The 27,812-nt window shown below is 59.3% G+C and overlaps 1 protein-coding gene across 7 annotated transcripts in view; it reads right to left on the reverse strand.

Annotated features, from left to right (window-relative positions):
- Positions 1-12,449: 12,449 nt before the first annotated feature.
- The window catches only part of GRK5 (G protein-coupled receptor kinase 5), a 184,695-nt gene continuing 169,332 nt past the window's right edge, over positions 12,450-27,812 (reverse strand). For 6 of the 7 annotated variants that reach the window (XM_036335805.1, XM_036335804.1, XM_036335803.1 and 3 more), the window contains 8 exons: positions 26,112-26,302; positions 23,741-23,778; positions 21,953-22,042; positions 21,174-21,382; positions 19,036-19,173; positions 17,921-18,058; positions 17,273-17,404; positions 15,853-16,515 (listed from right to left, as the gene is read on the reverse strand). In XM_036335805.1, coding sequence (XP_036191698.1) covers positions 16,417-16,515; positions 17,273-17,404; positions 17,921-18,058; positions 19,036-19,173; positions 21,174-21,382; positions 21,953-22,042; positions 23,741-23,778; positions 26,112-26,302 — 1,035 coding nt within the window. In that variant the 3' untranslated portion in view covers positions 15,853-16,416. Of the gene's footprint in view, positions 16,516-17,272; positions 17,405-17,920; positions 18,059-19,035; positions 19,174-21,173; positions 21,383-21,952; positions 22,043-23,740; positions 23,779-26,111; positions 26,303-27,812 lie in introns of all 7 variants that reach the window. The other variant, XR_004972093.1, reaches the window with a different exon arrangement.

Here is a 27,812-nt window from a genome sequence, read left to right on the forward strand (position 1 = left end):
GGGGGCCATGCCGGGTCACGTGGGGAAGTACCAGGCCCCTCCGGAGGCAGAGGGAGCGGGCGGAAGGTGTGGGCAAGAGGCTTTGCTGTGGTTTCCACAGGAAGGCACACCGGCGAGCAGGCTTAGGATTGGTCGGCTTGAATAGTTTCCGTGGGCTCTGGGCACAGGGGCTGTCCCTAGTTGTCTGGCACCTGTTCCTGGGTCCGTGGCCCCGCGTACCTGGCCCTGGTGACGAGGGCAGGCAGCCCAGGGTGCGAGGGCCTAAGGGAGGCAGCTGGGAGCTGAGCCCTGCAGTGGCTGCTTTGCTTATGGAAGGTGTGCTCCAGCTGTGGACTATCTCTAGGAATTAGCTGGCCCTGGGAGGCGTGGTCCCTCCATTGTCAGCGAGGCCCCAGGTGCCAAGGCATCAGGAAAATGAGACATGCCTGGTACAACAGTCCGCAGGGTCTCAAACTCTCCCCTGCAGGTCATGGGTGCCTTTGATGGGGCATGTGTTTTCAATCTTTCAATGCAGATGCCTCAGGTAGAGCATGAGTGTAATCTCCAGTTAGCCACAGGCCCCACCATTCCCTATTGCCTCATACCAGGCCACTGGCATATTTATGTTATCTGCTAGCTCCGTCGTGTGCACCCTGAGCTCCTGTTCCCAGATATGAGAGCATGGCCTGGGTGACATTGTCCTCTGTGGCTTTGCAGTCATTAATTACACCTCCCAGGCCACTCTGCTGACCTGCCTGGCTTTCTTTCTTTTCAATATATTTGCATTGATTTCAGAAAGGAAGGGAGAGGAAGAGAGAGATGGAAACATCAATGATGAGAGAGAATCCTTGATTGGCTGCCTCCTGCAGGCGCCCCACTGGGAATCGAGCCTACAACCTAGGCATGTGTCCTTGACCAGGATTGAACCTGGGACCCTTCAGTCCGCAGGCCGATGCTCTATCCACTGAGCCAAACCAGTTAGGGCACCTGCCAGGCTTTCTGAGTGCAAGTTGTGGTCTGCGTCCTCCCCAGAACCCTGCACCATCCCACCCCCCCAATGGCAGGAGGCGTGGTAGGGATCACCTCACCCACACACAAAACCTCCGAAAGTACGAGGACAGTGATTTCTCCCACTTCAGAGACCGGAAGACCAACACCAGTGACGTGACTCACACAGACACATGCTGGTGAGAGGCAGAGTCTGAGGCTAGATCCAAACTTCCTGTCCCCCCTCCCTTCCCCTCCCTCCCCTTGTCTGGACAGGGCCCCCGGGGAGCCTGGGGCTAGGGTGAATAGGGAGTGGTCTTCTGGCAAAGGTACTCATTGGCTCACAAAACAGATATTTAATGAGCACCTACTACATCCCAGGCCAAATACAGAATACAGGACTGTGGGCCATGAAAGGAGGCAGAAACCTTGCCTCCCGGGAGCAGCTGGCTGGTCAGGAGGTGAGAGCCAGTCTTTACCAGAACTCTGCTCCAAGCAAGAGGGTGCGTGGCCCCCGGGAGGAGCTGCTGGGTCAGGGCTGGCTGGCTGGCTGGGATCCCCTCTTAGGCCTTCTGTCTCTCCCCTGAGTGTCAGGATGTTAAGCTTCACAGTGACCCTGGTGGGGCAGTGATTTCTTTAAAAACAGCAACACAAGAACGCGTGCGCTGCCCTTGTGGGATAGCTTTTCACGCCAGTCTTCGTCAACTCCGGAGGATGGAGGCTTTAGCGGAGCAGTTTCCCCCGATGGCTTGTGAACCAGGACATAGGTCCCTCCATGTGTGACAGAGCCGAGAGCCTGCGAACCGGGATCCCCGCCCCCGCTCTGGCGGTTGGAGCACGCTTTGTTTACAAGCTTTGCACACTGCAAGGCAAGCGCCGTCCTGACGGGCACTCTGTCCTGTTTACTCGCATCAGCTGTGGATGTTCTAGAACTTGCATTTACTTAAGTGCTAAATGGTCTTGTGGAACCATTAGCTGCCAGGGTTCTGACGTTTCCATTTCTTCCCAAGGTTAGTTGCAGACAATGCAGTGAGCGCTATAGAGCAGCGGTTCTCAACCTGTGGGTTGCGACCCCTTTGGCGGTCGAACGACCCTTTCACAGGGGTCACCTAAGACCATCCCGCAGATCAGATACTTACATGACGATTCATAACAGTAGCAACATGACAGTGATGAAGTAGCAACGAGAATAATGTTCTGGTTGGCTCACAACGTGAGGAACGGTATTTAAGGGGCCAGAAGGTTGAGAACCGCCGCTGTATCGGGCTGGTGCCTGGGCAGGAGGGGGAGGGAGCCTCATGCACAGCTGGGGGCAGGGGTAGCCAACCTTGGGCAGAGCAGGTGTGCTCTTCTTGGATTCCCACAGGCACCGCAAGCTTTGCAAGTCCAAGTGGCTCACACAGAGACCTGGGGGTCCCTCTTCTCCTCTGGGTGAGGGTCTGGTAGGCCGGGCCCTCTCTGAGCGCTTAGAACGCTGAGGGTGCTGCATGCACCTGGGAAGGATTCTTCTCCCGTTTCCCACTAAGCCACGGGGCGGGGCGTCTGGAGGTGGCCATGAGTCTCTCCTTTCCTGCACTCTAAGTCTGACCCACGAGTAAGTCCTCTAGTTTCTTCTCCCAAATCCAGCTCGAATGCATCCCGCTTCCCCGTTTCCACGGCCCTGGGCCCTGACTGGCTGCCTCCTTCATCTCTTCCCGGGATGGCGTGACAGCCCCCTCGCTGGTCAGTCCTCCTCACCCCACACCCCTCCCCATCTTCATCCAGCGCCCATCTTTTATTTGTTTATTTTTAAATATATGTATTTGTTGATTTCAGAGAGGAAGGGAGAGGGAGAGAGAGATAGAAACATCAATGATGAGAGAGAATCATTGATCAGCTGCCTCCTGCACGCCCCCTACTGGGGATCGAGACTGCAATTCAGGCATACGCCCTTGGCCGGAATTGAACCCGGGACCCTGCCAATACTCTATCCACTGAGCCACACTGGCTAGGGCCAGCTCACAGTCTTTTAGACCCCACACCCCACCATCTTTTACTCTACCAGGCTGGGCCAGATTTCTGCTCAGGCAAATCTTTGGCCTTTCCAGCTAAAACATGGGCTTCGTTCTCTATCCCCTCAGGGAGAAGGGACACCCCCCCCCAACTCCCCCCCCCTCGGCCCCCCAGCCAGTCTTCACCCATGCCGCCTTTTCTTCTGCAAGACACGCAGAAGGGGCCTCGCCCCGGCCAGGGAGCTGGAGTCCAATATTCCTTTAAAAAAGTCTGGCTTTCTATTCGCAACCAGTATCCCCCCCCCCCCCCTTTAGTAATATATCATGACCATCTTTCATGCCAATAAACATCATTACACACCATCAAAAACGGCCCGTTTCAAGATTATCGCGGGAAGATAAATGTTTCCCTTGTGCTAATTTCAGCACAGTTTACATGCTATTTTGCAACGAGGGCAAACTGTTTTCTTCTTATTTAGGCATTTAAACTCCGTTTTTTAAACTGTTATGGCATACGGATCGCCTAAGAGTAACAGATGTCTGCTTGATGGGGATGTTCCCAGGGAAAGAATTTACTGCTTCTTGGTCTCCAGAGGAAGGCTGGCTTTGCAAGGATGTGGCTTTGGGTCCACATGTCGCCGCTGTCACCGCTTTAAGAAGAGCGGGGGTGGGGGAGGGAGGGACAGGCTGCCTTGCCATACCCGGAGGTGCAGGTCCTGGAGCCTGCAGAGGAGCGTGTGGGGGGTCCACTTTTCCTCATTTGCAGCTTTCCCCAGAATCTTAGCAGTAAAAGAATTTCTTTGTTACCTCCCCCCCGCCCCCCACACACACATTTCAAAATTATTTCTTACAACTGAAATGACTGAGTATGCGGATTGTTTAGAGTTCTCTTTTTCCTTTTTATTGAATTTATTGGGGTGACATTGGTTTATAAAATGAATAGGTTTCAGGTGTACAATTCCATAACACGTCATCTGTATCTTGTACTGTGTCCGTTGCCTTTATTATTCTCTTCGCTTACTATTGGTTACCGCGAGAATGTTGGCTAAGAGCAGCCGTGAAGTTTGGCATTCTCGCCCAGCTCCTCACTTTCTGGCTGTGTCGTCCTGGGTGAGGCACATGTCTTTCCAAGCCTGTTTCCTTGCCGGTCAGATGGGGATCACATTGATCCCAGCATAACATTCAACGAGATCGTGTATGTCGTGTTCGTAGCTGGGTGCCTGGTCATAGGGGGTCAGTACAGACTAGTGACCCAGGGAGGTGGTGTGGGCTCCCCGAGGTGATGCAGAGAAGGCTAGGCTAGCAGATTCGGACCCATTTCCGACCCCTTGCCTGGGAGATGGAGGCGGGAGAGAAGCTGGGGGCGGGGCAGGGCCACCGCAGCGTGAGGGGCGCGGGTGGGAAACAGGATCTTAGTTCCAGAACTTGGCGTTTGCTCTCCTTCAGGGAACACACCAGACGGTGTGTCTGCGATGGCACCGACCCCTGCGGCTGGACCGTGGGGTGCTGGGCTGCGTCAGGGTCACTTTAGGGACCCCCGGGCTGTGTCAGGGTCGCCAGTGTCGGGGGATGATGCTCAGTGGGGGAGGGTGTGTGGTCAGAGAGGCCGCTAGTCCAGTGATGGCGAACCTATGACACGTGTGTCAGAGGTGACACCCGAACTCATTTTTTGGGTTGATTTTTCTTTGTTAAATGGCATTTAAATATGTAAAATAAATATCAAAAATATAAGTCTTTGTTGTACTATGGTTGCAAATATCAAAAAATTTCTATATGTGACACGGCACCAGAGTTGAGTTAGGGTTTTTCAAAATGCTGACACGCCGAGCTCAAAAGGTTCGCCATCACTGCTAGTCCCTTGATTTGCCTTAGGACTGGGACCGCTTTCTCTCTCCCTAAAACACAACCCCCATCCTATAGATTGCAAAGCACTCACTCTTCCTACCGATCTCCTTGGAGCCTCACTACAAGTGAGAGAGAGAACATGCAGGCTATCAATGCGCCCATTAAGCAGATGGGAAAAGCGACACTCAGAGGCATATGCAGCTGCTGCCTAGGGAACACGGGGCATTAAGCTTACTTGTCCTGACTGCGTTTCCCCGGCCCGCCCCGTGGACAGCAGGCTCTCGCTCCATCTGAACTTGGGCTTGAAGGGTCATCGAGTGTGGCCTCCCCGTCCCCAGTCCCCAGAGCGGCTCTCAAGTACCTTTAGAACTGAAGGCTGAATTGTCATTCTGGGTTTTTGTTGTTGTTTTTTCCGGGCCTTTCTTTGCTTGTTGGAGGTACTTTTTAAAGACCCACTGAATTGTTTGCGAAAATGAGTGGCAGGACACGTGCCAAAGCCTCTCGCGGGGGTGGCGTTCTGGTGTCTATTCTGCGCACAAAGGAAGGACGCGCTAATTACAGCGGTGGCTGCGCGTGGCCGCTGCTCGCGGGGACTGCTGACGGCGCTTCATTCTCCGCGGCGTTTACAGGGACCGGGCAAGGGCGCTGCTGCCCAAGTGCCTGTTTCCATGTTGTGCTGGGAGGCGGTGGGGAAGGAGGAACAGGGTGTTTCTTGAAAGCAGGCGGGGTGGGGGAGGCAGCGTGCGTCACCACGAAAAATGAAGCCGTCTGGGTTCCACCTGCAGCCAGTTCACAGGGCACGTTAGGGACATGGCAGGTGTTGGTTCTGCGGTGTTTGGCGTTTAGAGGAAAAAGCACAGAGGGTCTGGTGTGCAGATCCCTCCTCCCAACAAGGACCTAAGGAGCCGAGGGGGCTGGAGGGGGCAGGGAGGGGGCTGGGAGGGGGCTGGGAGGGGGCTGGGAGGGGGCTGGGAGGGGGCAGGGAGGGGGTAGGGGGGAGCTGGGAGGGGGAGAGGGGCGATGAAATACGCTGGAGACAGCCTCGTCCACCCAGCTCCCCATCTGGAGACAGTGGGGGCGTCAATCAGCCTGGCATCGGAGATTCTGAGATGCAACAGAACCTGATGCCACTCAAGTCCAGGCTGCGGGAACCACAGCGTCTTCAGGGGCGGAGCCAGGTAACGACAGTGTTTTTTTTTAATGTAAGAAACAGGTTCCAGGATGCCACTCATCTGTACAACTCTGCCAAGTGTCACACATGCCCGGAGTGGGCAGGGGTTGGCGCTCCTTCCGTTCGGATGCCCGGAAGCAGAAACCGGTGGCCTCTGTGGGGTGTCCTGCCCAGCGTGCCCCCCTCCCCCCTCCCCAGTGGCTGCCCCAGGAGGATCTGTTGAAACTGCTCCCTCATCCATGGTGCTCTCGGCCCCTCACTCCCCAGCGAGAGCCCCTTTGTGCTGAGCTCGCTGGGACGTGCGCTCAGGATGCTGGCTTCTAGGCTTCTCTGAGAAATGAATGCGAGCTCCTGGGTCCCATCGTTCCGGAGGCTGCTCCGCGATTCCTTTCACGGTCGTGATCGCTCCCTAGCGGCTGGCCTCTTGGGAGGCCCAGGCTGGGTGGCAAATAGGCGTCTCTGAACCCCAGAACCACGTGCGACGAGGTGTTCTCGCCGCGTGGGACGGCGAGGCCCGCCCATCAGACCTGTGCCTCTCGCATCACTCGGGGAGCCTGGTCCTGCGTGAGGCGTGTGAGGAAGTGCCTCAGCCATTGAAATGGTCCCTCCTCTCCCTCTCGAGTGGATAGAGTTCCATCTCCAGGTTACATGAGCTGATGGAACTTCCTTGTACTCAGAGACGCTCAGCCCCGGGCTCTCCCTCCCCCGCCCCCCGGCCCCCCTCAGCCCCCTAAGATCCCGTGGCTAAGCTTCGCGGGCATCACTGCACAGCCCCAGGCAGAGGTGGCGCTCTCGTAGGGAGTGTGACGTCCATCAGCTGTCGGCAGTGAGACACGAGCAGAGCAAGGACGCTGGGCCGGGTCCAGAAGGTCACGGGTGGGAAGCCCAGGTGCCTAGCAATGGACAATCCGCAGCTCCATGTCAGCTCCAGGCCCCGAGAAGCAGCAAAACCCGTCGCTGCTGGCGTCAGGACCAGCGGCTTTGGATAATGGCCCCTGCCCTGGTGCCGCCAATCGATCAGTGGAGACCACAACGCTGGACGGACACACCTGGAAAGCTGCCGCATATGCTATTGAGATCTTCCCCTGGGGTTGCAGGTTTGCTCCCCAGCCCTGTCCGGGCACGTGCGGGAGGTAACCAGTCGATGTGTCTCTCGCACATCAACGTTCCTCTACTCCCTGCTTCCTCCCTCCCTTCCACTCTCTCTAAAAATCAATTGACAGAATATCCTCCGGCGAGGATTAAAACAATAAAGGTTCAGAAACACGTTCTCTGCTGAGCGAGGCTCGGATAGGAACATGGTCGAAAGGTGAACTCCGACCTGGGCAGTGGGGTGTGAAGAATGGGGGTGAAAAAGAGAAGCAACTATTAAGCAGATTTAGGAGGACAGAGATACAGTTTAAATCTATTTTTCTTTAGGAATAAGATTATTTTTAAAAAAGTCATTCCTGCTCCAGCTTTTCAGAATTTCCACAAAGGGTGTCGCAGAGGTGCACGTCCAGCCACTTGCAGGCGGACTTGTCTACCGTTTACAAAAACATGAACAAAACCCCCAAACTACACTTTCCAGCCTCAAACCCTCTGTTGTCTTTGGAGTCTCTGGCGAGTCGGGGGCCCTGGGAAAGAGGAGGCCCTGGCAGCTGGGCCGGTGGCTCAGCCCCGATGCTCGGTCCTTGTCCAGGCCAAGCCCGGGCACCACGAAAGGGCCTCTCTGGATCGACAAGGACTCGGAGTGAAGACCCACCGGATCCGCCTCATTTTTACTGTGTTTCTCCCCCTCCCTGTGGTGCGGTTTGGGTTCCCTCGGTGGGACCGGCAAACAGAGGGCGTTGGCAGCGGTGTAGGCAGTGAGGACACTGGCCGGGAGCGCTGGTGAGCTCCGTGCCAACCTACTTCCAGTTAAAGTGGGACCGGGCAGCTGAGGAACTGGAAATGGCAAAGGGGTGAACGTGGAAGGTCTTGGCTGCGGCTGAGGGACACCTGGGGCACCTGTCCACCGTGCCAGGGGGTGCCGGATCCACAGGGCGGTGCAGAGGGAGTGACCCCACCTGCCCCCGAATCTGCAGCCGGCTGTGCCGCCGGGGCCAAGCCCGGGCAGCCCGTCCTGCTGGGCACCACACTGTGCTCCCAGGCCCAGCGTCAGCCAGGTGCCAAATCTAGTCCTGCAGGTACAGAGGGTGTTCCTGGCACACAGACCGCCATCCGCACAGCCCCTGGGCATTTCAGCACATATCCCGCCATTCCTGCCTGGTGCGGGCCAAACAGCCGATGCCAAGCCGCAGTGGCTGGAGGAGTTTCCGGAAAACCCAGGAAGCGGCTCAGCTGCCCTCAGACCTGCCAGAGGCCTCACGCTGTCCAAACCCGCCCTGTCCTGGAGCTAGAGCTCTGGGGTGGGGGCGGGGGGGGGGGGGAGGGGGGGCGAGAGTTCCGACTGGGTCTTTGTTATTCCACATGGGACTGGACGTGCTGGGAACAAAGGAGCCAAAAGACCACATGGAGGTCAAGGCCACTGGGGCTGCTGGTGGCTTCAGGGTGCAGTTGACAGGCCTGGCCTCAGAGGCCTCAAACCAAAGCCCCGAGGGCTTAGGCACATGGGAGTGGACGTCCCAGGAGAACCTGGGGCTGAGGGGAGGGTGAAGGGAAGGGGCGGGAGGGAGCGGGTCTGAGACTGTCGACCAGGAATGCCAGAGCCGGGCAGACAGACAGACAGCGATGAGCAGACAGACAAGGAGACACACCACAGCCCCAGTGAAGAGAGGAGAACCAGCTGCGAGCTCACAGCTCGGGGCTCATTCAGGCCTCACTGCAGCCACCCGCCCTCGGGAGCTCAACCCGAAATTCCACCCCCACCTCCTGCCTCTCCTCTCTCCTTCCTTCAGTTCCGATTTGCTTACATGTTAAAGAAAAACGTTTAATTTTGACATAACTGTAGGTTCACAGCAAGTGGCAGAGACAGTGAGAGGGGCCCCTTCACCCAGGTCCCCCCCGCCCCCGGCTGCAGCTCACGTCACCGCAGAGCAGCACCGCAGCCGGACACTGACCCGGGGCCCATGGGTGTGGGCGGCTTTGTGTGATTTTAAAAATATATGCTTTTTCATTGATTTCAGAGAAGGAAGGGAGAGAGAAACATCAATGAAAAGAGAGAATCACCGACCGGCTGCCTCCTGCGGGCCCCACGTTGGGGGCCCAGCCCGAAACCAGGGCCTGTGCCCTGACCGGGAATCAAACGGTGACCTCCTGCCCATAGGTGGACGCGCAGCCACCGAGCCACGCCGGCTGGGTTCGGTGCCATTCCTATACGTGTGTGCCTCTGTGTAGCCACCACGGCAGCCAAGATGCACACTGTTCCATCACAAAGCCTCTCCCGTGCCAGCCTTTGTCCCCCCCGCCCCCGGCAGCCTCTGTTGCCGATCTGTGACGTGACATTCTGAGAAAGAAGCCTGACTCCCTTCCGACCCAAACAGGTTGCTGTCTGTGTCAATCCCCCCCCCCCCCCCCCCCCGCCTTCGCTGGGTTGAACTCCAGGACACTGAAGGCACCACAGTCACTAACCACTCTCCCGCCTTCCTGCCTGACACGCCCTTGGCCTCTCCAGTGGCCACACTGTGCATGTGTGTGCCTTCCACACCTTTCGGCCAGGTGAGCCCAGGACAGCGCAGGCCTTTGCCGCTCTTGTTCCTTCCTGTACCTCCAGGGCAGGGACAGTGCCTGGCCCACAGGAAGGCTCAGCAAACACTTGTGGAGAGAGCGGTTTCGCAGAGGAAGAGATCTGGGTTTGGGGAAGTCGGTGGCGGAGCCCGGTCCCGCCCCGCTCCCTTGGCTCCCGGCCCACCGCACCCCGCGCCGCCCGCTTTCTCCTCTCCGGCCAAGCGCCAAGCGTGGGCAAAGCGCTCTCGTGTCTGTGTTTCCCTTGGCTGGAGGGACGCCGGCCGGGGTTTTCAAATGAAACTTTACTGACAGCCCGCAAAGCCCAAAGGGAAATAAACAAGGGAACACGAGGGCTTGTAAAACGTTAAACTTGTGAAACAGATTTTTTTCCTCTTTTCTTTCTCAGCACGTGGTGTCAGTCTTCTCTGGGACCCCACTCGTGCCTGAAAGGGAGACACCCACGCAGAATGCTTGGTGCCCAGGGAAGCATGATAGGGTGCGTGACGCTACTTTTAATTTGTAAAAAATGTATTTTTATTGATTTCCGAGAAGACGGGAGAGGGAGAGAGATAGAAACATGTGCCACGCCAGCACGGCCAAGGGTGAACCTGAGAGGGGGCGGCTGAAAGGCTTAGGACAGACAAGAGAGTGAAAGCTGGGTCTCGGTGGGACGCTGCTTCTCTGAGAGACAGCGACGACCACCACAAGCCGTGTCTTTATTTTATAGCAGATGCGGCGAGGCACAGTAAGGGCGTGGTCAAGATGTTTACAACATTCTCGCAGGTTTTGATCCTACTCCACTGCGTGCACCTGAATTCTGTCGAGCTCACATCACTCAGGCACGTGGGGCCACGTGTTCGGACCATGGGTTCAAGCTTACAGCTACAGCTGTTGGCTGTCATTGTGCTGGGAGGGCCCTGCCCTCCAAGCTGGGACTTGCACGTGGCAACGAGAGGACTGTGCCCTCTCCTCAGTCCAAGGCAGTGGTTCTCAACCTTGGCTGCACATTAGAATCACCTGGGAATCTTTTTAAAATCCTGATTTCTGGGCCTCTCCTCTGGAAACTCTATTTCTTTGTTACTAATGTGGTGGCCCCACCCCATAACAAAGAAACAGAATTTCCAGAGGATGAGGCCCAGAAATCAGGATTTAAAAAAGATTCCCAGGTGATTCTAATGTGCAGCCAAGGTTGAGAACCACTGGTCCAAGGCTTGAACCTGTCCAAAACACTGTAGCGGCTCTCCACAGAAACATTAGTGATAGCCTGGCCAGTGCGGCTCAGTGGCTGAGCAACGGTTCGATTCCCAGGTTTCAGGCTCGATCTCCCGTAGGGGGCATGCAGGAGGCGGCCAATCAATGATTCTCTCATCATTGATGTTCCTTCTCTCTCTCCCTCTCCCTTCTTCTGAGATCAATAAAAACATATTTTTAAAAAACCATCTCCCTTCCTCTTTCTTTAAAAATAATCAATAAATAACATTTTAAAATAAGATGGGTCGGCAGGGCTGTGGGTGAGGCAGGCAGGCGGGGCAGGGAACACCAGCCGTGCTCTGGGGCCTCTAGTCTATTGGCCTACATTACACTGACGAGACGTTTAAAAAGAATACTAAAAACGATACATGAAAATGAGGTTCATATCGGGAAACCCCTCGGCCTCCAAACAGCAGGTAGGAGCTGCGGGGAGGGGTGGGGACCGGCCACAGCGCCGCTGGAGGGACAGCCTGGCGGTGGTGTTAGGGACTCCACATGACGCCCCGCTCTTGCGCCCCGTGGACTCTGCAACCCTTTGCTCACCAGCCCCTCTTCCTCTCTCCCATCCCAGTCTCCCAGTAAGAGGAATCCTCATTCCCCTCCTCTAATCAGGACAGGCACCTGCCTCTGGGAGGCGAGGGGAGGGAACTGCTGTGAGTCCTACGTTCTGGGTGAGGCGTCTGTGCTGGGAGCAGACCCCAGGCCCTGTGCCGGAAGGCGGGCAGGGACAGGCCTCCAGCCCTGGCCCCCAGCTCAGGGCGCCCCTCACCGAGTGCCTGATGGAATCCCTCGCGCTCTGGGGCTGGGCTGAGGGTGAGATGAGCTTGGGTCTAGGCCCCCCGCCCCCCCGTCCTGAGGTCAAGGATCAAAAGGGTCCAGAGACAACCCGGTGACTGTCCTCGGGGACGCCCTCTGTGCCGGGTGCCACGCGTGGTCCCCTGAAGCCTCCCGCCCGCGGTGCCGGTGGTCCCCATCGTACAGACACCGAGGCTCAGGGCTCGGGGCCGCCGGGGCTCTAGTCAGAAAGGGGTTGTCGGAGCCGGAGCCTGGCCCATCCTACCCCTGAGCCGCGCAGGTGGGAGGGGGCTTAGGGGTCTCAGGTCCTGCGTTGGTGCCTGGGTTCTGAGGCCCTCGGGGTCCTGCCTGCTGGTGACCCAGCTCCGGCGCAGGACAGGCTGACAGGCAGAATGGCCCCCCCGCAGAGCCCACCGAGCTCTGGCGTCTGCCACGGAAAACACGCCATGTCACGCCCGTCTGGCCTCTCTCCCTCTGCCTTCTGACCGGCCCCCGCTTGGTGCCACGGCCGGAGCACTTCCGGGCCACCTGCTGGGCCTGGGATCAGAAGCCAGTCGGCCTGGACAGGGTTCGGGGCGATGCTGAGACCCTGCCCCCTGGAGACGGCCCCTGTGGGCAGGCCCGGGGTGGCCAGGGCCCGGGTGGCCTGTGGGTGGGCCGACCCGCGCACCTGCAGGCGGGTCCACTCAAAGGCGGTGCTGGCCTGCGGGGGGCGGGAGTGGGGGCTGTCCAGTGCACGGGGAACAGGCCGGCTCCGCAGAAGGAAAGAAATGCAGTTCTTTTCATTAAGGACTTTATTTCTCTTAAAAAAACGACAGTGGTTTGATCTGGACACAGCAGCACTGTGACGTGTTCCACGGACACAGACCCAGCGCGGCAGAGCCCAGCCGTCATCCCAGCCACGACCCCAGAAAGGGAACGACCCCCGAAAGGGAACCGCTGTCACTCACCCACATTACATGTCCCTGAAGAAAGGAGGTCCTTTGGCTACGAGGGTTATTATTCTACCACCACCCACAGCCACTCAGCCCTTCCAAATGGAGCACATTTGCGTTTGGTCTATTACAACAGGCCTCATCGATGGCCGGGAAGGCATCTAGATTCTTCTCGGGAACTGCCTTCGCCCAAGGGAGAGCCAGCTTTCCCGGTTTGACCACTGTCTGCAGCGCAAGCCTCGAAGGTCAGACCAGACCAGACCAGACCCGCGGCCGAGCAGGGTCTGTCCCGTGGGCCCGCCGTCCAAAGCCGCCGCTCGGTTCGGCCAGGAGCGAGCTCTCCGCCTTCCCCACTCACAGCTCCGAGCTTCCAAACTTCCAAACGCACCCATTTCACACCGTCTCTGGGCAGCAGGGGCTCGAAGGCGAGGAGGCCCTGCGTCGGCCTGAGAGCGGGAGAGGCGCCCTCGGAAGGCGCCAGCTCGCGGGGACAGAGCACGTGCAGCCGAGAGGACAGCGGTGCTTCACCGCGGGGACTCCTGCTCGTCCGTCCGTGGCCGAGGTTCCCCTGGCGAGGCGCGTTCCCTCCGCGCTGAGGTCTGGGTCGGCAGCCCACGCGGGAAAGCCGGTGGGAGATGAACTGGTGGCCTGAGCCTTTGGGGGAGGGACAGGGTGTGGAAGGGCAGGGACTCCCTGGTGGGCGGGCTGCCTGGGGCGGCGGGAGCCCTCCTCCTGAGGCCGGGCCTTGCTAGGCGGCCACACCCGCCTTGTGCCATCCACGCCACGCACGTCCCCAGAACTCACGCCTCGTGTCCCAGCGACCGCGTGTGCCTAGAGCCGGGCCACGCTGCCGTCTTCTGCGCGGTGTGGCCCCCCCATCCCCCAGGCTGGGTGTCCCCTCTGTGAGAGCAGCTCGTGAGGAAACAAGCAAACCGGCCTGGCAGCTGGGGACATGGCCACCCGAGCCACGGGGCCTCGGAAGTGACGCTCCGGCCTGAAGCAGAGCTATGTGGGCTGCGGGGCCTCCTCCGCGAGGGCGGGCCGGGTCCGTGACACTCGTGATGCCACGAGAGCTGGGGGGCGGGGAGGGTGAGCACTCGTCCCTCATCCCATCGGGGACAGCAGCTTGTCTCCTGAAAAGACCCTGTCTCTCCTCGAAGGCACGACGTCCGCGGACTCAGGTGAGGAAATGTCACGCTTGGAGGAAGAATGGCTCTTCTGAGGGAGCTCAGCGGCTGTAGAAGATTAAACCCACTCACCGTCCGGCTGCGCCTCGTCCCGGACAGGTGGGTGGGTGGGAAGGTGTTGTGTTTTGTTGTTTTTTTAAATTAAAAAACACCTTTTTAAAAATGCCGCTATAGGAAACAAGTGGGGGTAGAAGGGGCGGCGGAGGGGGGAGGGTCAGGGACAGGAAGGACCCGCGGGGACTGGGCTCGGTGGGAGGAGGCCGGTTGTCAGGCCCTGAATTCGCTTCCCTTCTCTGGGGGAGCCAAGGGCCCCACGGGAGAGAAGGCCGGCGGCCCGACCTGTGTCCGTGGGCGCTCTCGGGACAGGCTCCCGCTGCCTGAGCCACCAGGGACCCGCGCTTCGTGGTCTGAGCTCTGGCCACGCAGATCTGTGTCCCTCGCCCCTGGAGGACTCCCCACGACAGGCAGACGGTGCGTGGGCTCAGGTATGAAAACAGGCTGCCTTCTCAGCGCCAGTCCGTGTGCTCAGGGCTGGGTCCTGAGAATTGGGGGAAAGAAATGAAACGTGGTGGCTGGTGACTGTCCTCGTCATGAAGAAGGACGGCCAGCAAGAGCTCGGGGGCCTTGACGTACGGGCCGAAGAGTGTCCGCTTCCTGCGAAACTGAACGTAGCTCTCTGCGTCTGCCTTGTCTTCAGCCCCCGGGGGGAAGTGGGGCAGCCTCTTGAGACAAGCCAGGTCTCGAAGAAACGATGTGGTGCATTGAAGGGGTCGGCGGGAAGCCCATTGTTTCTTCTCTCCCATTTGTTTGTAAAATGACCTCAAAATGCCCGTCCCAAGGTCAGGCCCCTCTCGAGCCGCGGCCCCAGGACCATGGGAAAGGCTTCGGGAAAGAGCCTGGAGACTGGCTGACATGCTCGCCACTTCCCCCCTAACGCTCACGCCCAAGGCCGCCTGGGCCCCCTGAGCGATGTTTGCATGATCACAACCCGAGACCCACCGACGGCGTGGCTCTCACACCCGCGGGGCGTCAGTGGGACCGGCAGCGCCTCGGAACGCTGCAGATCTCTGGGTTTGGGGTGGAGCCTGGAACCTGCATTTTACAGGAGATGCCGGTGCAGGGCCCAGACCAGGAGAAGCCCTGCAGCTGCCTGGGCTGGGCCAGGTCCCACTGAGGCCGACTGGGTCCCCGGGGACTCAGCCAGGGAGCAGGGGAGCAGGGGAGCTGCAGACCTCACCCTGTGCAGGGCGTGGCGAGGACGGATTTGCTCCTGTCACCTTCTGGAGACGGCAGGGGAGCCAGCGGCTTCCTAGGACCAGGCCAGGCACTGCCTCCTGGGGCCACCTGTGCCCGGAACTTTGTGGTCCCGGGTTAGAGCTGGCCCCTGCGCCCCTCTCCCAGGAGGTGACCGTGAGCTGGTCTTGAGCTTCTTCGGTGGCCCGGCCTCTCCTTGGGCAGCCATTTGCTTGGAGAGCCCGCGCTGTCCGTACCACCTGGGCCCACGCATCTGTGGGGTCCCGGGCAGCTCTCGAGGCCCTATGACCCCTATGACTTAAGGACTGTGCCCGGAGTCCCTGGCAAGCCCCTCCCCTCTCGAGACTTATTCAGGGTGACACAGTGACCCCACTCCAGTGCCCCTTGGGCCATAAAAGTTTGGGCCACGGGGGGGGGGGCCTCCATGATTACTCCTTATCGTTGCTACGCTTCTCTTAAAATAGAATAAAACAAAAATCCCCAGACACGCGCCTCTGGAAGACACAGTGGCTTTACAGTCAGAACCTGCTTGGAAAGAAAGGGGCCCAGAGGAGACGCTGAAGGCGCCGGCGCGGCACACGGCCGTCTCGCAGGAGGAAGAGGGGGCCGGGGCCGAGGCAACGAGGAGACGTGTGGATCCCACGGAGCTGGCCCCAGGCCACTCCACGGGCCCGCACAGGGCGTCCTGGCCGGCGGAGCAGTCCCAGGTGCGTCTCTGAGCATTTAATTCCGATTCTTCCAAGTGACCAGCGGGCGATGGCAATGCCCCGCGAAGGTTAGAGAGATGGATGCAACCGACCCTCTCGAGGTGAAACGTGAATCGTTTTCTACCTTTAATAAAAACGTTTTCTCATTTGAGGCTGTGGAAGTCTTGAGTCACATTTTTTTTTTGGTAAATCCCCCCCCCACCCCGCCCCCTCTAAAATGTCTGAAAACACATGGCTTAACAGTGGCTGCACAGAAAATATACACCCTCAAAGTCCGACTTTCATTTAAATACAAATATACAAAATGTAAACTGAGGCGATAGAGAAATTTACAAAACTTTCCTTTAAAAATAATAAAGACAAAATTCAGTTCTAGTTATGATGCTATTAAAATACGTGCAAGTCGTCGTATCCGATTGGATTTCTATTGCAATAGTCGACAGAGACAAAGCCAGTCCGCCCGGCTCGGGGGCCGCGTCTGCACAGACCTGAGTGGCACCTGAGGAGCCCGGAGGCTCCGTGCCGAGGGCGGCGCCTCCTTCCTTCGCCGGCTCCGGGCGGGCTGCCCCGTCCACCCATCCGGAGTGGACGCTCCGCCGGTCACAAGTTCTGCTTCTGAGGACAGGGTCTAGCCTGTCCCACGTGGACTCCAAGGCCAAGCGGCAACTAGCTGCTTCCGGTGGAGTTGGAGCTGACGTGGTTTGAGTTTATGTGGTGGTTAAAACTGGCCTTGGAGTTGGGCGAACTCTTGGAGTTGTTCTGATGCTGGGAGAGTGGGCAGGGGAGAGGGAGAGAGAAGGCAGGTCAGTCCCGCCGAGCCCAGCGCTGCGGCCCGGGGCCACCGGGGCCTCTGCACCGGAAGACAGGGCCGCGGGGCGGGGCTGCTGGCCGGCAACCTTGCTGCAGGCTGCCCTTTGCATCCTCCCTGCAGACCCGGCCGGACCCAGCAGCGGTTCTCCAACAGTTTTCCCCGGGACACTGTCTGGAGGGAGACACTCTACAACAGGAGCGGGTGGGGGTGCGGCTGGCATCGGGAGGTCGGAGGCCAGAGCGGCTGCTGAGTCTCACCCGGTGCATAAAGGACAGCCCCCATGACGAAGAACTAACCCAGCCTGGCCGGTGTGGCTCAGGGGTTGAGCGTTGACCTAGGAACCAAGCGGTCCCGGTTCGATTCCTGGTCAGGACACGTGCTCGGGTTGCAGGCTGGATTCCCAGCAGGGGGCGTGCAGGAGGCAGCCGATCAATGATTCTCTCCCATCAATGTTTCTATCTATCTCTCCCCCTTCCCAAAAGTTCAGTATGCCGAGGTGGAGAAAGCTTGCTAAAGGCCCTGCCCCTTCCACCCTGGGGTCCCTCAGCCAGTGGGTTTCAGGGGCTGCAGGCAGCTGCCTGCCCCCCCTCCAGGCTGCTGCTGCCTCCCAGTCCCCGGGCCCCACACTCAGGTGGGCTCTGCATTCTGGTCTCAACCCTGAGGACGTTCTGAGCCCACCAGGACCGGGGGGTGGGGGTGGGGGGCTCTCACCTGACGCTTGAAGATTCTCTGGAACAGCCCTTTCTTCGGTGGCTCCGGAGGGTGACTCCGGTCCAGGTCTGGTGAGAGGGTACCGTTAGGTCCAAACACGTTCAGCTCCTTAAAGCATTCCGTTTCTATCATCTGGAGGAATGCAGCAAGAACACGGGCAGCGGCGTCATCTGGGTGAACAGAGTCCCAGCGCCGAGCCCTGGCCCACACCGCCCCTGAGCCCGGCCCCCAGGTTGTCTGCCGCCCTCCGTCTTACTGGGGCTGAGACCCAGATGGTGCCCGCCCACCCGCTGCCTCTCCCCTGAGAAAGCAGAAGTCGGCACCCCAAACCCACAGCCATCTCCTCCTCACCCGACCCCAGCCCAGGCCACCCACATGTTCTGGACCCTCCCCCTCCCAGGGGTCCAGCCCCTCCCCCGCCCCATCATTTCAATCTCATTTGATCCAACTCTGCCTCCACCTCCATCCCCCTTGCCTGTGCCCCGGCTCCATTTCCTCCCTTCCAGCCGAACTTCTCAAGTCGTCTAACTGGCCGCCTCTTCCCTCTGACCCACCCATGATGCCAGCAGACCGCGGGACCCCAACCCAGCCGTCCCTGCGCCCTCCCTGCACCTTCCCCCGGCGGCAAGGCGGCCGCCCAGCGCTGACCTCGTTCTGCCAGGGGATGGGCACGGAGCCCGTGGAGAACTTGGAGTAAAAGTCGTCGTCCGTGTGGTCCAGGTTGACGCCCTTCACGGTGGAGAACTGCTCAATGTCCAGCACGTCCTTACAGTACACGGCCCGGGGCTGGGGCAGAGCGAGCAAGTGGTCACGGGCCCCGCCAGGCGCCACTGTCCCCAGCCAGGCCTGGGGCTTTGATGGGGGAAACAGGGGGCGTCTGCCTGAACCCCCCACCCCCACCCGGGAACCTGGGCTGCCCTCTCTCGGATCTGCCAACGGGACCCCGGCCGGGGAACGGGAGCTCGGAGCGTCCAGGGCCCTGCTGCCCTCAGGCCTCGCACGTGCCGGTCACCCCATCCTTGGGCTCACCCTCCTCAGCGCCCTGCAGCCCACTCCTCCATCACACAGTCTTTGTTCCCCAAAGGGCCCCAGGACTGGGACGGGGAAACTTTCCAAAGTCCTTTCTGTTTGGGGCTCTGGGCCACCTACCACAGAGAGCGAATGCTGGTTCCCAGGGCCAGGCCCGGGGAACACGCAGCCACGGACACCTTCTGGGGGGGCCTCCCCACCCCCTCTCACATTACAGGGCACCAAGGGGCTGGGCACCAGGCTCTGCAGCCAGACGGGCCGGGTTGGGTCCCAGCGCTGGTGCTTAGGAATTTGGAAAAGTCCCACACCCCACAGGCCTGTCTCCCTCCTGCAGGCCAGGCTATGGAAGCGCCTGTGCCTGGGCTGTAAGCGCGCGTGAGCTGGCGGTAATATCTTTATCTCACTCCCCCCAGCCACGCACTAGGGGCTGCTCTCTGCTGAGACCCACAGAGACGACGCAGGCAGGCCTTCCCCTCCAGGAACTCAAACTTGGGACTGAGCCTCCCAGGGGCTCTGGGGCCTGTAGGTCTGAGGATGAGGACTTCATGGAGGAGGCGACTCCAGGATGGATGCAGGGCCCCCAGCCCTGGTGACATGTCTGTCACCGGAGGGCAGAGGCCGCTGCCTGCCCGCGGGTCTCCTCGGCCCCGGGTTCGAGGCCAGGAACCGACATTCGGTGAGTGCAAGGCTGGGAACAGGGCACAGGCTCTGTCTGGGCTGGGGGAGCTACTCACATCTGGAATGAAGGGCGGGTCCAGCATCCCGGCTTCCAAGCGCTTGAAGTTCATGTTCCTGAAGAAGGGGTGCCTCTTGACCTCCGCGGCCCCCTCCTCCTGACAGCCCAGCCTCTGCTTCGCGTCTTTGGTGAGCAGCTGTGACAACACAGAGCGCGTGAGGCCACGCCTGGAGCCTTGTCGCTCCGTCAGGGCAGGCCTGTGGTCATCTCCCTCACGGGGTGTCCCTGGGACTCCCCGGTGTTCCTCCTCCAGCCTGTGCCACCCAGGTGCCCGACAGACACCGCCCGGCCCTGCTCAGGCCTCGCTTCAGCACCTCCTGAGCCGCTGTGAGCTCTGTGGCCCCGCGTTCACAGCGCGGTTGCCTGGAGCCCCTGGGGGAGCAAGACTCCTGTCTGTGTCTCCCCGGGACCACATGCCCAGCACCCGTGAACTCGGGGCACCCACTGACACTTGCTGAACTGGGGTGACTTCTGCCACAGGGAACTGACAAAGGGCAAGGGCTCGGTCTGTAGGTCTCTGGTTCATTTACTCAACTCACAAGTGCAAACCCCTGGGGGCGGGTGAGGGAGAAAGAAGGGAAGGAGGACAGAGAGGGAGGAAGGTGGAGAGGGAGGGAGGGAGGGAGGGAAGGAGAGAGGGCACTGAGGGTTTGGCCTCAGTGAGATCATGTTTAAAGTTGGAGGCACCATGGATGTAACACATGGGGTCAGAGGAACACAAGTTAGCTGCTCACTTGGGGGTCAGGGAAGCCGAGGGGCCAGAGGATGGGAGCCAGAGGGGAGGGGAGAGACCAGTGCTGGGACTCAGCAGGGCCTAAGGAAGGTGGACTGAGGACTGGCCTAGAGACAGGACCAGGGTGGGGAGGGGGGCAGTGGGATGCGTGTCTGGACCCCGGAGCAGGGAAAGGTCTTGTGGCCGCCAAGACGGGGTGAGGGACAGAATCTGGGTCAGGGACCAGCTTCCTGGCTGTGTGGAGAGGCCTTCCTTCTCAGGCCGGCAGGTGGGCCTGGAGCTGCCCGGGGCTCCGTGGTCTCCTTATAGCCAGGCCCTACTGCAGTGATGGCGAACCTTTTGAGCTCAGCGTGTCAGCATTTTGAAAAACCCTAACTTAACTCTGGTGCCGTGTCACATATAGAACTTTTTTGATCTTTGCAACCATAGTAAAACAAAGACTTATATTTTTGATATTTATTTTATATATTTAAATGCCATTTAACAAAGAAAAATCAACCAAAAAAATGAGTTCGCGTGTCACCTCTGACACGCGTGTCATAGGTTCGCCATCACTGCCCTACTGTGTCCTGAGCTGGTGCCTGGAGGGGCAGGGCCGGCCTGGCTGCCAGGCCAGAGAGACGCGGTTAAGGACACAGAAGAAGCACAGGGTCATTTGTCAGAAGACGGAGCAAGGCCTCTGGACATCCTTCAGGTTACAGAAGATGCGGGACATGGGTTTGACACCAGGATCCGCAGGCGTGGCCGCTGCCTTTCTCTCAGTGCACACCAGGGGGCAGCAGAGAAACAGCAGCGCCCAGTGCTGGTGCCCCAAAGCCATGTGCCAAAGCCCATGATGCCGGCAGGGAGGAGCCCTCTGTGCCTCTGCCCTCTGCCCTCTCAGCACATCCCACGTCCCCGCTGGGGGGGTCTCTCCAGACCTGCTTCTCTGAACCCCAACCCCGACCTGGGACATATGGTGCCCCGCCCTCTGCTATCCCTCACCCAGCGTGGTGCCGCTGCACACGGACCTCGCCTGACAGAACCGAGTCTTGTTAGCACACCCGCTGGGTTTTCCAGCATCCCTGGGAGCCCACGTCCCCGCTGACCGCCTTGTGCCGCCTCGCTCCTCCGGTCCCCCACCCACCTCCACGGCCATGACCACCTGTTTCCTCGGAGGCCCGGGCAGGTGGGCAGGAGTCCAGCCACAGGTGGTTCCGGTGTGTGTTTGCATGTGTGCATGCTGCCCCTCCCTCAGTGTCCCACATGCAAACGACAGGTGGCAGGCCCAGCCCCATCTTCCTTCCCAGGGCTCTGCCGTCAGGCTGGGGCTGCAGAGGTCAGGCTGGGGCTGCAGAGGTCAGGCTGGGGCTGCAGAGGAAGTGGCCCAGCCCGGGCAAGGACAGCGGGCCCCGGGAGCTCACCATTTTACAGATGGACTTGGCCTCCTCGGAGAACTTGTGGGAGTACACCTCCTCGGTCTCCAGGACCCGGCGGTCCACCTCCTCCCGCTTCACCTTCTCCTTGCGGCCCCGGAACGGCGACTGGCCCTCGATCATCTCGTAGAGGAGGCAGCCCAGACCCCAGTAGTCGGGGCTCAGGCCGTACCTCTGGTTGTTCAGGACTTCGGGAGCTGGGCGAGGAGGGAGCGAACGAGGTGAGAGGCCGCTGGTGGCAGCAGTGCCCAGGCGCACGGCTTGGGCTGTGACTCATGCCAGCTGGGTCCAGCCTCCTCCTCCCTCACTGGAAGCAGGTGCCAGGGACTGGATGTAGCTCTAGGTCTCTTCCCTGCAGCCCCAGGAGGATGGTTGGGAGTCGGCTCAGGGGGGGTAGGGCAGGGCCCCAAGCTGCTCTCTGCTTAGTCATGCTTGGCACCCTCATGGCCTCCCTCCTGTCATGGGTCTCCCCAAAAGGCTGTCCATCAGCCACTGGACCCTGACTTCAATGGGGCCTCCTCCTGAGCATCGCTGTGTGCCAGCCTGGCCACTGACCCCGAAGTGGACTGGCTTTAGACGCAGGTGGGCTGGAGGTGGGGGTTGCAGAGAACTGGGTTTAGTCCAGTCACACTTGGGGTTCCATGCAGCCTGGCTAAGACCGCCCACCTCCCACCGTCAGAAGGGACCCTATTTCTGATCAGAGTGGCACAATGAGGCCAGGGATCCACGTGGGAGGCTGGGGGGGAGGGGGCCGCGCCAACACTCACCCATGTAGCCGACGGTGCCCACCCGGCCTCGGATCAGGTCTCCCTCGGGGATCTTCACAGCCAGGCCCAGGTCGGAGATCCTAATGTGGCCTGAGGGGGAAGGGCAGGGTCAGCGGGACCCTGGGACGGTCATGTGACACTGGACCACCCTGGGCAGGGCCTTAGACTTGCGGCGTGGCCCCGGGCAGGAAGAGGGGGACCCCGATCTACCGTCTCAGGGCGACTGCAGGCCCTGGGAGACTCAGGTGTCAGAGGACGTGGCAAGTCACTCCCCTTTAGGAGGAAACACACAGATGCGGGGCCGCCTGCACTTGGCTGGACGCGGGCAACCTGCCTCATGCAAAGCGCTGATGGGCTCCTTGGAAGGCTGAGGTCAGCGGGTTTCAAATGCCTTGGCCTGATTCCGGGATTGCTTCACGGAAAAAATGTGAGATTCTCCTGACATTTTGCAAAAATTTGCTTAAGGGGAAAAATTATAAAGCAATTTGGGAAGCAACTCCCCGTTCTGCCGAGATGGTCTTTGGAGGTTGTTTTCTCCCTTTGGAAAAACAAGATGGGAAGATGCCCAGGCCCCTGGAGACTGGGAGATGGATTGGAGCCCCTGGTCCCAGACTGAACCCCCAAAGCAGAGACGACTGTGCTGAGGTCAGCCTCTGTGTTGTCTCCCCTGGTGGCCCACCAGGGACAAGGGGGATGTCACAGCCACACATGACCCTGTAGGCAGGACCACTCCCCCTCCCCCTGTGGGTGAGTGCTGGGGCCCCCACAGCCTGGACCTGAGCAAGGCCCAGTGACAGGGACCCCGGCCAGGTCGGAGCTGTGTGAGGCCCCCAGCTCTGGCCCCAGACAAAGGCAGGAAAGGTAGAGGGAGCACGTGGATTCACGTCACGGGGATGCAGGTCAGAGGTGGGCGTGGCTCTGAGACCAGAAGGATAGGAATCCCAGTGGACACTGGGATCATCCGAGAGGGGCAGCGAGGCCAGGGACCCTCTGCCTGATGCTCCCCATGGCAGCATCGCCAGGCCATCAACACACTCAGGAGACCTGGCCTCTGATCCCGGCTCCCCACTGATATTGCTGGGTGACCCTGGCAGCTTGGCTCCTCTGAGCCTTAATCTTGCCATCTGTAAAATGGGCACAGGGACTGCTGGCCCTGCCCCCTCTGTGGAGATGGGCAAATCTAGTCAGACTGAAAATGAGGAAACTGTTTCCCACCCTTTAGTGTGAGAGGCTAACAGTTGGGAGGGGTTCCCGTGGCTGCCTGTCATCCGTGTGAGACAGTAACAATGGCGACGCACGAACACTAATGACGAACACATGTTCCGCTGGCTGTGGCTGATGGAACAGCTTCCCTTCAAGCTGTCTTGTCAGAACCTCACCCCCGTCTTCAAGCCTCTACGTTGGCAGGACCCATGTTTCCATTGAAAACAAGGAGATGAAGAGCAGAGAAACTGTGTGAGGCCAGTATGTGCCCAACGTCTCTGAAATCCTGGACACCTCATCTCATCCCCCCCACCTCTCTCTCTCTCTCTCTCTCTTTCCTTCTCTCTCTCTCTCTCTCCCTCTGCCCAGCCAAGTTGCTTCTTCTCCTTGTAGGAGCTCTGTCCATGCCCACGGTCTTCTCTGGGTTCCCAGGGCTGAGGAGAGGAGTGGCTCCTCCCCTCCCCCTTGCCCACTGCTCCCTGCGGGCCCAGGGTGGTGAGTCTCCGAGAGGCCCTCTGCATTGGGTTGCGATGCTCACCTCAGCTAGAGCAGGAAAAGGACCTTCCCGGCCACTCCCTGACTTACCGTAATCATCTAGCAGGATATTCTCGGGTTTCAGATCCCTGGAAGGGAAAGACCACAGGCATGTGAGTGTGGGCATCTGGGCAGCAAGGGCACCCTGGCGTCTGGGTTGACCCCGTGGGCAGGCAGGCCTGAGTGTTCCCTTCCCACATCGGGTTGTCTGGTCTCTGGGCTGATCTCTCTCCTCCCACCCTGTGCCATAGGCATCTTCTCCGCGATGGAGAGTGATAGGAAGGAGGTTAGGCAAAGGCTGGTCCTGGCTCCTCCACACGCTGCCAGCCGCCAGGCCTGAGAACACCGCTGGCTGGGGTGGTGACAGACCCCTCCAGGGCTGGGAAGACGCCCCCCCCCCCCCCCCCCCCCGCCAGGTCTCAGGATGCCCGGGAGGCAGAGCAGGGCCTGGGAATAAAGGCAGAGACACTTGAGAACAAAGCACCAGCTGCAGAACTGGCACAGAGAACTGCAGGGAAGAGGAAGGTGCCCCCTGAGAAAGACTCCCTGGGAATGGGCCCCCAGGAGCCTGGCACCTCCCCAACTCCAGCTGAGCTACAGTGGGAGGAGAGCACCGCTGGAAGGCGCGGCTGTAGGCGTGGCCACCTCCTCCCGACCCCAGCGTCTGTCTTCCCTTTGATGACATCACCATGCTCTTAGGAGAGGGAACCTCTCCGTTAGTTCCCAGGAGGGGGAAGAGGCAGCAGGGGTGTCTGGTTTTCCTAGTAAAAGGTCTCCCCAAGGGTAAACCAACAGCCAGTAGGATGGCGTGTGTCGCTCAGGTAAGCCGCTGGGCAAACAGTCCACGGCTCTGGCCTGAGGGTTGGTTCTCCACCAACTGGCTTTGTTTATAGAACTGGCGGCAGCTGTCCCTGGGGCAGGCGTGGTGACTGCCCCTTCCAGAGGGCCCCAAAGTGCTGATTGGTATTTGTATGGAGTTATTCATTACAAAATACATTTTGTTGCTGTTGTTATTTAATTTGCATTCTTTTGATGTGTTAACAATCCCAAATAAGGGCAAGAGCCAGGGCTTCCATAAGCCAACTGGCTGGTGGGCAGGGCCCAAGCCCACGACACAAGAGAGGCCAGGCGAGCGGCCGGCTTGGACTCAGAGCTGCCTTCTCGTCTTTGTAAATGAAGGGCACTCAGGTGGAGGATTCTTTTTCCGACCCTTAGGAAAACTGTTCGACTCCCTTCTCACTTGAGTGAAAACCAAACAAAAGCATAACTGGGGAGATGGTCGAGGCGGGAGGCATGCACCAAGCCCTCCCTCCTGGTTTTCAAAGCCTTCTTGGTCTCCCCAGGTAATCTCCACCCAGAGCGCCATGGCCCAGGTCTGCGAGCGGGTGTGTGGGAGCGGGATCGCTGGGGACTGTCCAGGAGACCCCAGCTGGGAGCCCACTCACCTGTCGGCAGTGTCAGGAATGTGCGTTTCCGGATCCCTAACACCAGGGCGCCCTCGTTCCTCTGGGGTCCCTCCCACCTGCCCTGTCTCAACAGCTCTTCTGCCAGTGACCGAAGAAAAGCAGGCTCTGGGCCATCTTGAAAATGAATTACTATGGGGTCCTGCTCCAGGTATAAAAAGCCCTGGGCCTGATCAGAAGTGGGATCTAGTCGTAATAATTATAACGGCAACTCAACAGAAGAAATTATTTGAACATGTAGAGCCTTATGATCATAGGAAATTAAAAAAAAAATCTTACATGCATCCACATATTTCAATAAAAGAGTCTTAGGCAAAAAATATATTACATTATAATAACATTTTGTGAGGGAGGTGGGGAATAGGAAATGATAGGAAGTTCCTCACCATTAAAGGGCTTTATGCATGTTTAGATAGACGATGGTGGAAATCAACTTGCTACAGCAATTAGATCCCACTGGATGCCTTTAAAAATGTGAAGTAACTTCCATACCAAAATATCCAGATCAGCCACCATTTAAACAGACGGCGGACTATGTCAGAAGTCCATCTTCAGATTGTGAAGATGCTTCGTGGAGGCCATGAGACAAGCCCCGCCCAGGGTGACGGGCAGTGTGGGAGGCGGTGGTCCAGGTGAGCACCAGCCATCACGTTGGCCCTGAGCCTCACGCTTGGTGCTGCTCACAGGACCTGGACCCTGGGCCTGCCACGTCGGGCGGTGCGGATGGACGCAGGCCTGCTTGTGGTGCCCACCCCCCAGGTCTTCCTGGGGCTGGTCCAGGTCACGGCCAACAGGCTCCCCCGAGCTTCCCTGGGCACTTGCCCCCTAAGCAGCCCACCTCACTTACCCTGTTTCAGTGGGAAGACGTCTGCACCCTCACCTGCGAGGACAATGATCGGGCCTCGGGTCCATCCCCACCCACTCAGACGCAGGCGGAAGGCCAGGCGGGACCCGCTCACCTGTAGACGGTGTTCTCCAGGTGCAGGTCTTCCAGGCCGCACAGGATCTCCGCCGTGTAGAACAGGGCCCGCTCCTCCTCGAAGCCGGGGTTCCCCATGTTGTAGATGTGGAACTTCAGGTCGCCCCCGTTCATGATGGTCAGGACCAAGCACAGCGCGTCCTTGGTCTCGTAGGCATAGGCCAGGTTGACCTGGGAGCATAAGACAGCACCGAGGTGAGGTCCTGCCACCGCCCCCCGCTTCCGCCCTCCCTTCTCAGGGCCCGTGCAGCTGGGGGACGGCTGGGCTAGGGGGGCTTCAGCGGCTTCACGCCACCCCCGAATCCCGACAGCCTCGGCCTGCCCCGCCCGCTGCCCCTCTCAGCTGGTGAAGGGCTCCCTCCTTCCCATCCGGTGGTTCCAGGTGAGGAGGCGAGGGGAGGGGCCCTGCCCTCTCAGGGGTGCTGCCGGGATGGTGTTCTTGCGTTTACACCACAAGAGCATGTGCGTGCATCAGTCAAAACTGTGTGGCCCCGTTGACTGGTCAAGAAAAGCAGGGCCCGGATGCCCTCCGGCACCAGTAGTGCAGGGACCGGGCAGCGGGCTGGATGGTAGCCTAGGGGCTTCGAGAAGCAGAACAAGACTTGGCAAAGGCTGTCCCCTCTTGCACGCAGGACACGCCTGGCCAGAGGGACCATCCACAGAGAGGATCTAGCCCAGTGGTTCTCAACCTTCCTAATGCCGCGACCCTTTAATACAGTTTCTCATGGTGTGGTGACCCCCAACCATAAAATTATTTTCGTTGCTACTTCATAACTGTAATTTTGCTACTGTTATGAATCGTCATGTAAATATCTGATATGCAGGATGTATTTTCATTGTTACAAATTGAACATCATTAAAGCATAGTGATTCATCACAAAAACAATACGTAATTATATATGTGTTTTCCGATGGTCTTAGGCGGCCCCTGTGAAAGGGTTGTTCGACCCCCAAAGGGGCCGCGACCCACAGGTTGAGAACCGCTGATCTAGCTCCTTGTGGAGAGAGACCAGTGCCTGAGGCTCTGTGGATGGGGGCTTGGCGGGGGAGGGGCAGGGCTGGGTCTGGGGCAAAGGACACTTCTCCACCGACGGGCTGGCACACAGGGACTCTGGCCATCATAAAACGTGGTGCAAACACAGGGACCACGGGGTCACGTCTGAGGAAAGGCAGAATGCGCCGAAGGCGAGAGCTCTGGGAGCTGTGCTCTGCGTCCCCATCGCACACCTGTCCAGGTGACCCCGAGGAACGGCTCCGGGAGGAGCGTGTGGGAACAGCCCGCCTGGGACAGAGGACGGGGCACCGTCGAGGAAGGTCCAGGTCTAACCCTTTCCTTGAGTGGGACCCACCATCACCAACCCCAAGAGCCAGCCCTGCCCCTGAGGGCTCCATGGGCAGCCTGGAGGCGGTGACCTGGGGTCACTATTGAAAGGGGCTAGTGACACAGAGGCTCACAGCCAAAATGATGACCGCCACCTCCCACACAGCACGTCACCCTGGCGGTGGGGACAGCCAGCATGAGACAGAGACCACACCTCTGTCCCTTGAGTGTCACCTTATAAAGCCACCCCCTCTGGGGAGTGGCGGAGGCCCTGAGCCGATAGCCTCCCTCGCCCCATGCACAGCTGGTAGGAGTTTAACTGGGCGACCTGCATGGAGAGCCCGTTGGGAACAGCTACCA

The sequence above is a fragment of the Myotis myotis genome, unplaced genomic scaffold, assembly GCF_014108235.1.
Source record: "Myotis myotis isolate mMyoMyo1 unplaced genomic scaffold, mMyoMyo1.p scaffold_m19_p_15, whole genome shotgun sequence".
Taxonomy (NCBI): domain Eukaryota; kingdom Metazoa; phylum Chordata; class Mammalia; order Chiroptera; family Vespertilionidae; genus Myotis; species Myotis myotis.